The following is an 11,192-nucleotide window of genomic DNA, read 5'->3' as shown; positions in this document are numbered from 1 at the left end:
GATAGGGAAAAGTGAGAGGAACATGTGTGTTATTGAGGCTTAGAGAGATTTTTGGTTTCCACTTTCGTGTGTGTGTGTATATATATATATATATATCTATGTATGTATGTATGTATGTATGTATATATATATAGATAGATAGATAGATAGATAGATAGAGAGAGAGAGAGAGAGAGAGAGAGAGAGAGAGAGAGAGAGAGAGAGAGGTCGGTTGATTTTCTGGGAAAACTGTTTGCTTCAAAAAATAGAAAGTTTTCAATTTTACAAACTGGAAGAAAACACTCCACTGAGCATTCTCTTTAATTCTCCATAAGAAACTAATTCACGATTTGGCAGTTGATTGCTTTATTTATACACAGATTGAAGAAATAAATGTTAAAATTACCAAAATATCCCTCTAATTTGTGGAAATCCCAAAAATACCCCTCATATTTGAAAAATTCCCAAAAGACCCTTGGTTGTGAGATTATATTTCTCCAAAGATATGTTTATCGTAGCTGTTCATAAGAAAACAGATTGTCTATCAATACAAGACGCTAAAACGAGAATTTGAGTTGATTACGCTTTGGAGATGAATTGCTTCATTATTTTTAGACCTTGTTGCCATTTTTTATGAGGTAATTTGTGACAAATTACATGCTAAGCACTCAAAAATGGATCCCAATTGTCGAAAAGGAATAAAGATAGAAAATCTTGAACATGGGAAATTTTTAAAATATGAGCAAATTGTGAGTAGCACAGAATCGTCATGGTCGTGAAGAAAGAAGCAGCGAAGAAGGCTTGGAAGCTGCAACTTACAAACGCTAGCAGAGAAACAGGCATTGCCGTTCCTAAAATCGGAGGCAAGTAGGGGCAAGAAAGTGCACGCTAGCAGGGACGGAACAAGGAGGAACTAGGTTTACAGAGAATCTGCCGGCGAGGGTTTACTTTGAGCCTATGGGGCCTGCAGCGGAGCCTTCTTCTTCAGAGAAGAAACCCTCTCCGTCAAACGCACCATCTGAATATCAGAAGTTTGAAGAAAAGGTGAAGCGGTGCCTGATGTTAGAGGATGTGACCCCTCAGGCTACAATTCCGATGGTCCAAACTGCGCTTGGGCAATTTGGTACTGTTGTTTCCATAGATATTATCAATGACCCCCTCGACCCCAAGCATGCTGCCAAGCGGGTTATTGTGGAAATGAAGACCCCCCGTGAAGCTAGCCATGCTGTGAAAGAGATTCGAGAGCACCCATTCATGATCAAGGGAGTTCCCAGGCCAGTACGAGCCCTACATGCAGTGGCTACTATGTTTCCTGACAGGCCTCAGAAGCCTAGCAGTGGCACTAAACGCACTTGTGAATGGGTAAAGCCTGGTGATCCTGAGTGGGAGAAGTACAACGAATTCAAGCAGCTAGCTAAAAAGCATGCACAAGAACTCACTTATCTTATGGAGGTTTGTCTTCTTTCCAGTAGCTCATTTTGTGGAAGTCTTTTTACCAGCATTGGCGGGATACCTGTCATTGTTTCTTGCATACGATCATTATTTTAATGATTTCTATTGTTGTCATCTTGAAACTAACACTATAGTAATGTTTGCTGTGAAAGTTATTTGGTTAATTATTTGGGTTTTCTTTGCTTTGTCTCTTGAAGTAAGGCTAATTCAAATTGTAAAAGTTGCGGCATTTACCAATTAAAGCTGAAATAGGACAGTTGAGGCTCTTGCCAAAACAAAAGGGATCTGGTAGAAGGTGTAGACATCTCTTTTAAGATTTCTTTACTGTTCACAAATGTGTTCTGAAAGTGAGGAAGTTCCATGTAAAGTGCTGCTTTGCAAGCATTTTCACCTGTTAAAGGAGCTTCAAAGTTTTTGTAGCTTTTGCTTTCCTTGGAGCTTATTATACGGAGAAACATAACATAATATTTTTGCGGTTCAGTTGAATTTAACATTTTCAGTTTACTAAATATGCAAGATCGACTTTTAGCCCTCAAGCACAATTTATGTCTGTGCTGCAACTTGCTAAGCATTAAACCACTTTTGGTTCTAGAGAAGAGTTGATTTGGTTTAGAGTTAAAAAATTATTTGGTCTACTTGTAGGGGTTTTTTGTTAAAAGTGTGCATCTTATGTGAGCTCCCATGTATTATATGTGTGGGATTTTAACTCATTGATATCTCTTTTTTTGTTTTGCTCAAGCACTTTTGATTGGGAAGTAATAAGCCACGATTTATGTCTTGCTTGTTAGAGTTTCATCTTGTGTTTGGTGGTGGCTCCAGTATCTCTCTAGAGCAGTTTAGGGAGTGAGGGCTGCTTTGTAGTTGCGCTTGGTCGTATTTGAGGTAGACGTACCTTTTCGGGCGGTACGAGCCATGTATTTACCCACTCGGTAGGTGTCCTCTCTACGGTATAGTACTCTCCTCAGGGCAACGTTACACAGGCTTTGTGGTCATGCAATGGCAGAGTTTCTCATCCCAAATCCAGATCTAGATCTAGCCAGGAGGAGATACACTAGATCTCAGAGGTGGTACCCATGTGGATGGCTTGCCAATAGTCTTCTGTGCAGGAGGTGATGGTAGTAGCAGTCGTAGTTATGTGTACCTCGGGTTTATCCATTGGGGCATGTCAGATCTATAGCGGACCACCCTTGGTCAATTGTATGAGTAATTTGTTATCAACATGGAGAGCATTTTCCGGATCTCTCTCTCTCTGTTGAAGCAAATAGAAATCAAATTCACGAAGGCAAAAGAAGAAGTAGAGACTACCGTCACAAAGGAGGTCAAAACTCAAGTACAAGAGGTAATCTCTCGCAGGGTCGAAGACCGTGTGGCATCCACGTTACGTGAACGGCAACGGCAAGAGGATATCGCCCTCGATGTTCGCATTGGTGGGCTCCCAAGCGATTGGAAAGGGGAGGGAGACCTCAATCACGAGTCATCTGCCCACATCCAATCCGCAATCCCCATGGTACAGTGTGACCAGCAACAATCACTTCTTTTACACACGAACCTCGCACCAATCATGCAATCTATACCTTCAAAACCAAGGTGGACTGAATCAAATTTCTTGAGCAATCAAGGCTTCTCAAGGACACCAAAATATGGTTTGCAGAAGATCTTACACCCGCTCAACTCAAGCAAAAGAAGACAGAACTACAAAAGATGCGAGAAGCGCGCACAACAGGGAAATGGGCAGTCTAGGAGGTAAAGCCATTATTCAAGAGTTTCGAACTCCCAAACCGGATCCCTTCTCACCCCCTTCTGCATAGACTTTATTCATCTTATTTTATCTCACCTTCTTTTTGGACCCTCAGTCCTTAACTGAGATGTATCCCAAAATCCCCCCTCGTTTGTAATGTTTTGTCTTTGGTCCCATAGGTCATATCTGACCTCTGTGGACGATGACACAATCTATCTATCTATCTATCTCTCACACATAGGTCCTATCTCTTTCTACCTGAGTGATCTCTCTTCTCCACCACAGGTGCCTTGTTCATTCATGTGGCATTGAAGGTGTTCTCTAGTGTCAGAGGATCTTATTGGACTCGAGCCAGATTGGAGTCGAGGTGTCCACCGGATTGTAGGCAAGTTCTTCTCTTCATTGCATCTTCCACTGTCTATTCTGACATGGTATCAAAGCCCTAGGTGTTACAACCACGTTGGTTGCTCAATATTTGCTAATCCGGTGCTGTTTTAGACTTGATTGAGAGAGAAGAAGCTTGCTGGTTTTTCTTGGTTTTTCTCCAGTTTGGGCTAGATTTGGATATCTACTTTCTCTTCGTTGCATACATCGGCTCATCGGAATCCGAACTCTCAGAGGACGAGGAATCCTCATCCGAACTGTCAAAGTGCTTCTAAGATTTTCTACGGGATCTTCTCTTCTTTGCCTTCTTCTGGCCTTTGTTATTTTTTTGAGTCTTCCTCTGCTTCCTGTTCTTTGTGTTCTTATCACTCACTCGAGTTAGAAAAAGAACAACTTTTTGAATTGTCAGAAGAGGACGATGATGAATTGGGATCATCCTCAAATCGAACACATTTCTTTGGTTTACTGGTGGCCTCAATGGTAAATTTGTGACCCGAGTAGCCGTGATAGTCTGCTTCTCGACTCTTCTTCCATGACTACCTCTTGGTCTTTATGAGTCTACTCAGTACTGACTTGTCGCTCTACAGCTTCGTTAAAACTAATCCTTTGAGTACACCCTTTCTCTTGGTACCGCCGGTGTAGATTTCTTCTCTAAAGCCAACTTGAGAGGCAAACGGATGGCGGCACGCCATCGAGAGTGCACCTCGTCAAGTGGATGCTTTGTCAAGAACTTCGGGTACTGGGGATCCTTGGTGTGAGGATTAGTGGTGCTAATCCTATGTTTAAGACTAAAACTTCATACTTAAGATCAAACTGAGACTCAAGAGACGAGAACACTGATGTTTGATTGATTGAATGAATGCTTCAAAACTAAGTACAATAGACTGCTTATATAAAAGACGAAGAGAGACAAATGAAAAGACATGTCTAATGGTGAAGAGACAACTTTAGACGTAAAGACACATCCTTTCGGCGAAGAGCTGCAACCATTGGACGAAGAGTCGCAACCGTAGCATGAGGGGGTGTGACCCGTCGTTGAAGGAGTGAGGCTTTTCGCGAAGAGGTCGGTAAGATCGCACTTTCAAAAGTTCATTGGAAATTTTATGTTGGTGCTCCGACCCTGGACTTATTAGCTACTCCCACCCTTACTTCATCGCGCATCGGGCGCGCTCCTGTCGTCACTGCTCATGTCTTTCAGGGCATAAGCCATAAAGATCACTTGCAAGGGAAGGATCTTGTTTCGAGCTGCTGTTTTTCTCAGAGGAAGTGCCATGCAGATGTTGATCTCTATAGCTACCAAGCCGCACACTCCAAGGACTTGGCAAGCTTTCAAGAAAAATTTTGCTCGAAGTTATATGGTTTTTGACATCTTCCTTTGGAGTGCAACTTCTGGCAGAGTGGGGTATCCTGAAATGCTTGCCATGGAAGCCCTAGCAGATTATAACTTGAAATTTCTCGTTATCTCTCAATAGATGTCTCTTCACGAGCATATGACCTTTGAGGTCCAGTGCGATTGCTATCTTGGGATTACCATCGCCGCCAAAGAAACACTGTCTGTCCAAGAGCTGATGGACCATGTTGTGCTCGGCTACGACCTTATGGAAAGAACCTAACCCTAATTTTTGGTGCAGGTTTCAGGATGGAAAGACAATCGACTTTTTGAGCTCGATTGATGTCGAGATTGCTTTTTAAGTTTGAGTTTTGTTTAAACTTGTTTGGTGATCTTGTTTGAAATTTGTTTGAAATGGATGGTATCTGTTTTGAACCTGTGTTGGTGCCGATTTGAATTTTCTGACTCTGGTTTTAATATTGGTTTCAATGATTGGTGATTTTACTCTTGGGTGGAGTAGTGAGAAATGATGTTTGAGAATGCTTGTTTATACTCATGGCTCGGACCCTTGTGGTTATTTGCGGGGGGAGTATTGAATGATTGAAAAGTTGTAACAGACTTGGATCCAAGTTTAGAATCTACTGCAACACCACAATAAACCACTTCAAAACAGTTCACAGTTCACAATTGATTCGACACTGGCCTGGTGGAGTTCCGTGCCTAGAGATGTTGGCCCCAAAGACTAGCGCCCCTTTCGGTATTTCTTTTTATATTAATTTGCAACTCAAAGTACACAGGAGTGGTCGGGACTCACTTTTAGACTCTGCGTGCAGATGCTCTGAGAATTGAGAGCCCAGGCTACTTTTAAATAGATTTACAAGGGATGCCCAAAAGCATAGCCCCAAAAGATGGTAAAAAGCTATCTTTCTCTCACAGGCTCTCTCTTGAGAGAAATAAAGCAAAAGAGCTCTCTCTCTCTCTCTCTCTCTCTCTCTCTCTCTCTCTCTCTCTCTCAAATTGTGTAGCCAAAAAGCAATTAAGGCTGATAAATTCTCCACGCAAAAGGCTGCCACGTGTTGTACGGAATTCCGTGTTATGCGCCGCAAAAAGCGGGCCAGTCCGTACGGTGCATCCATGTCATCATTTAGCTGAGGGGGGGAGGGGGTTTTCGTGCAAGAGAGTGTGTGTACTGGGCAGTCCCCCATGTTCAGGGCCAAGCCACAACACCTTGTCCGGCTGCCACGTCACCAGTTTGTGACATACCCCCCTCTTGAAAGCATTGTAATCGCAGAGTCTAAGAGTGAGACCATCCCACTCCCTTGTACTTTTGTTGCAGATTAATACAAAAAGAAATACCGAAAGGGGCGCGAGTTTTTGGGGCTAATATCTCTAGGCACGGAACTCCGCCGGCCGGGCCGTGTCGAATCAATTGGGAATTGTGAACTGTTTTGAAGTGAATTCCTGTCGTGTCGCGGTAGAATCTCGACTTGGAGTGTCCAAGTTTGTTACAAAAGTGTTGTTTCTACTCATGGCCCGGACCCTTGTGGTTATTTACGGGGGGAGTATCGTGTTGTTACTCATGGCCTAGACCCCTGTGGTTATTTACGGGGGGAGTATTGTTATTGTTACTCATGGCCCGGACCCTTGTGGTTATTTGCGAGGGGAGTATTAAGAAGTTTGAGCAGTGGTTGCTTCAGCACCTCCAAACGACGTAGGCTGCGGTCTGGTTGTAAATGGCCTCTATATCTCATGGCCCATACCTTTTTAGGTTATTGCGGGAGGAGTGATAGGGAGTCGTTGAACAGCTCATGGCCCGCTTTGACATGTCAGTAGTTTGTGACATCCCCCCTTCTTGAAAGAAAGTAATTGTCCGCGATCACAGCATATCTGCAAAACAACTCAAGTTAGCTCAAACATTTCCGAGGGACATTCCGAGGGACAATCAATTTGCTCTTTTTTTTTTTGGTTAAGGAGTTGGCTTCTCCTTTCGGCTCTTTTGATCAAGGAGGTGGCTTCTCCTTTCGTCTAGTTCGAAACTCTTGATATGCTGGCGTAGTAAGATTAGCCATCACACCCAGACCGCACTGATCTTCCACGGGTGTTTTGATGCACTAAAATTACATACCCAGGCAACCTCATCCAATCAGGAACATTCAGCAGATGGCACATCACAATGCAACACAAATGCTCACATATGTATGTTACAAGACATAGAAACATAAAGCCGGATCCCGGCCGAGGGGCCTAAACCCTAAGAAGAACAAGTAACAGAAGAAGACGTCCTACCAACTTATGGGAACTTTGTCCGATGGGACCCAAGTGACATAAAAGGAATTAAAATAAAGCAAGACGCACACACACACCAAGACTTGCAAAAAAAACTGATGATGTGGCAACTATACGAACGCTCTTGATTTTCTGTTGGCTAATGACATGGCAGCTGTACGTACGCTCGTGATTTTTCGTTGGCTGATGATGTGGCAGACTGTACGGATTTCCGCGTTTTGTGCTGACAGTGCTTACATGGCAGTTGTACGGGGTTTCTTGATTTACGCTGGCAGCTTTTTGGGCATTGCTTTTGGACCAGATGCTTTTGAGTTAGAAGGCTTTTCATGTAAACTGCTTTTGGGCCTAGGGCCTTTAAATATGTGAGGCCATGGGCTCATTCTCGGGCATGCTTCTTGGAGAAGGTGCAGAGTCTGGAGTACCGGCTTGTTCTGTGTTGATGTAATATAAAGAAATACCGAAAGGGGCGCCAAGGTTTGGGGCCAATACTCTCTGGGGTGGAATTCCGCCACTCCGTGTCGCGTGTCGTCTTTCTCTCTCTCAGCTCAATTGTTATTGAAGTGCTAAAAGTCTGTTCAGTTTGTTCTTTTCTATTGGCACGTGGTGCCCGTTTTGTGACGGGAATCGATTGAATCCTCCGTTCATCATGCTCCCCATGGAGATCAAAATATGTGGTCCATTGGTGAAGCTAACTATTTATGGCCAATTCCGTACACTCCTCTTCCTTTGAGAAATTGGTAGTTTTGTACGGAATTGTGGCAGTAGGACCACCCTGTGAGCGCCCAAAAGCAACAATCTGCGTCCGCAATTGTTGGAGATGGGTATCGCTCTCGGAAATACACACAATCATTGATTGAGCCATTTTTTCCAAAGCAGTAAGCCGGGCGTTAAACCCTTGCACGGCCCCTTCAAGATAGAATGTTCGCGTTTTCCAGAGCAGATATATGTTGGTCGAGGCTCTGGAAAGTGCGCTTGTGATCCATGTGTATAGAGCATGCGAGAACGGAATTTGAATGTTACTTGGTGCGTCGTCACGTTGCACATCTGAGCTGGAGGAATCCATGGCGAAATTCGATGAAAAATCGGGAATTTCACGCGAAAATGGGCCTTTTCTGCAGTTTTTGGTCGCAAAAAGTTCAACTTTGAGGAACTCTACACGTCGGCGTGAGCATCCCGAGGCGAGCAGATGGGAGAGAGGCAAGGGGTTGAAAAATGGGTTTCTCTGCACGTGGTCCTTCCTGCAGCCAAGTCGGCTCTGATACCATGGAACGAACACGCGGAGAGGATCTCCCGGCTACACGGACCGCCTACAGACACGCACCGGCCAAACCACTTGACCATAGCCACCATCAAGTAGCACCCGCGTGCTGGGGCTAGCGTCTGAGGACGTAGGTGTGCACGTGTAAGATCGAACGTCCCATACCACCCGACCTCACCTCCTCGAGGTGACCTCGCGCACGCCTAGCCTCACGGGCTAACCACTAGCACTTTGCCAGTGGGGCCAATAACTACAAATGAGGCCTTGACCTCCCTTTTATAATAATGACCGGCCGTATTGGCGGTGTTCACACTACGTCCGCTCGGACACTGGACGCCCATCCCGACGGCGTCTAGGCTAGATCCCCTCTCTTGTAAGCGGGACATAACAAATACTATGGCCCTTTCCAAATTCATGACAAGATAAATGATGTATCTTGCAGACCGAAGTTACCAAATACTTGGAAGATTCACAATGCATTTCTTGCGAGTTTGGTGAGACCTTTCAAAGGTGAGGTGCCAATGGTCAGGGAGCCAGAGGAGCAATCTGAGGTGGAAGAGACAGAGGGGATTCTCATACCAGAACATATATTGGCTCACAAGGAAAGGAAAGTGAAAGATAAGTTGATACGCCGGTATTTAGTCAAGTTTAAGAACTATTCGGCATCGGATGCGAAATGGATGGAGGAGGACCTATCATATACTCCTTGGATTTTAGAGCTTTACCTTGAGGCTTTTGGTCTGGCTTCGACTATTCCATGTCACGTGCACATCTAACCCTATGTGTACGTGGACAAGCTGCTTCATGATTAGGGTTCAGTTTAGTTAGCTTAGGAAGTGTTCTGGCACTTTTGTGAGTCTGTTCGTAGACCGTGTATGCCCAGACACTTAGAGTAGATGCATGTCCTCTGGTTGCACACAACATGATTATCAGATTACCATCATATTCCATCAGGAGCATTTTACGGTGCACAGAACCTATTTTCCCTATTTTAGCCATTTCTAATAAGTGACTTTGTTGGGAAACTGGGTAGGGCAATTTGGCTAAGTCAATATATAAGGAAACCTAGCGCTAGCACTTTCTGGCAGAAGAGGCAGCAGGGATCAAGTGTCCAACAAAGCACCTTCTCAGCAAGACCCCCCGGCAGGCAACCTAGCGTTTTCAGCCATCAGAATCAGCCAGCGTTTTCATCAAATGCAGATCAGCCCCAACGTTTTTCAGCATTGCAGATCAGCTTGGCGTTTGCAGATTCCCTAGCGTTTTTGCAGCAAGACAACAGATCAGCCCTAGCATTTTTGGAGCTGCAAATTATCTAGCGTTTTGCAGTTCCTTTGCGACAGTTCAGCCACAGCATCAGCATTTTCAGTTTTCAGCATTACGACTCAGTACCGTCGCCCTCGAACCTCGCAGATCTCACCTTCCCGCAGCAGATCCTCTCCGCACGGTTAGATCTGTCAGCGTTTGCAGATTCAGCCCGCTATTCGCAGATTTCAGCATCTACGTTTTCAGCGCGTCGTCGTCGCATTGTCTCGTCTCCGACATAGAGTCATAATTCAGCAGATAGAAGATTTGCAGATGTCAGCCCGTCGTCCTCATTGTCGTCGACATCGTGGGCAAGACCATTGCATTTAGACCATTGTACGAGATTTGTGCAATCAATAGCATAGACCTCTCTTGCCATAGAGAGTGGGGCCCTTGGAGGAGGATTTGACAACATTCTGGTCTCGTATTCTTCTCTCTCTATCTCTTAGTCTGCGCACCTTCATTCACAGTGTTTTCCACTTTGTTTGTGACCACTTGCACTCTCTCACTAAAGGAACGGAAGGCTCTTTCTTCCGTAAGAAAAAGGAACCCTTGAGCACAGTTCGGAGCACTCATCTTGAGCAAAGCTCAACATTCACTTCCGCTGCACCTTATATTGCTATCAGAGCTATGGCAGTGTTTCTGTATCACTCAAGGAAAGAACCACAGAATGTTTTTTTTTTTGGCTTATTGTGGTCGCACGTAACCCAAGTCCTCTTAGTCGTGTCGATTCCTATTCGTGTTTTTGAAGAGTGATAGGAATCCCAAGAAAGAAGGGCTTGTCTAGCCTCCCCTTGTTTCTCTTTTCACTCATTGAGAGCGGACTGTGCACTTAGCGGCCGGCCAATCGACGTGAGGTGGCAAAAAGCAACCTTGGTGTGAGCGCAAGGCCGCCAAGGGGTGCGCCCGCGGAAAAGAGTAGAGCTCGAGTAAGAGAAGATTCTTCTCTAACACAGATTGCAAGCTAAAGAAGAACCTCAAGAACCTCAAGAACTCAATAACCTCAAGAACTCAAGACCGTCAAGAACCCAAGAACCACAAGAACCCAAGTTCCTCGTGAACTTAAGAACCCAAGACTTCAGTGTATGGTCATCACCCGAAGCGGAATGGATACTTCGCATGGAGGTGGTGAGCATGGAAGTGGAGAAGAAGAATTTTCTCCACCAGGAGGTTTTTCCGACCCTCCCCCTTCCCCATCTACGCCAAGGATTGCACCAAATCCTATGGAGGCTTTGGTCAAGATGATGATGGATATGAAGTTACGACACGAAGCGCAATGCGCTGCCTTGGAGCGCGAGCGCGAAGAAAGAAAAGCAGAGTCAAGACGATGATGGATATGAAGTTACGACACGAAGCGCAACGAGCTGCCTTGGAGCGCGAGCGCGAAGAAAGAAAAGCAGAAAGAAAGACAGAATTTGATCGTGAACAAGAAGCAAGAAAAGCAGAATTAGATCGTGAACACA

The 11,192-nt window shown here is 44.8% G+C and overlaps 1 protein-coding gene across 1 annotated transcript in view; it reads left to right on the top strand.

The window, feature by feature from the left end:
* The first annotated feature begins 724 nt into the window (after positions 1-724).
* LOC147459934 (ASI1-immunoprecipitated protein 1-like) overlaps positions 725-11,192 on the top strand; it is a 61,635-nt gene continuing 51,167 nt past the window's right edge. Inside the window, exon 1 of the mRNA XM_086509924.1 lies at positions 725-1,431. Within this exon, the coding sequence (XP_086366050.1) occupies positions 937-1,431 (495 nt within the window). The 5' untranslated portion in view covers positions 725-936. The remainder of the gene's footprint in view (positions 1,432-11,192) is intronic.

This window comes from Adiantum capillus-veneris, chromosome 4, assembly GCF_014529385.1.
Source record: "Adiantum capillus-veneris isolate H3 chromosome 4, ASM1452938v2, whole genome shotgun sequence".
In the NCBI taxonomy this organism is placed as follows: Eukaryota; Viridiplantae; Streptophyta; class Polypodiopsida; order Polypodiales; family Pteridaceae; genus Adiantum; species Adiantum capillus-veneris.
The sequence above is the reverse complement of the archived record's forward strand: the minus strand, read 5'-3'. Positions and strand labels throughout refer to the sequence as shown.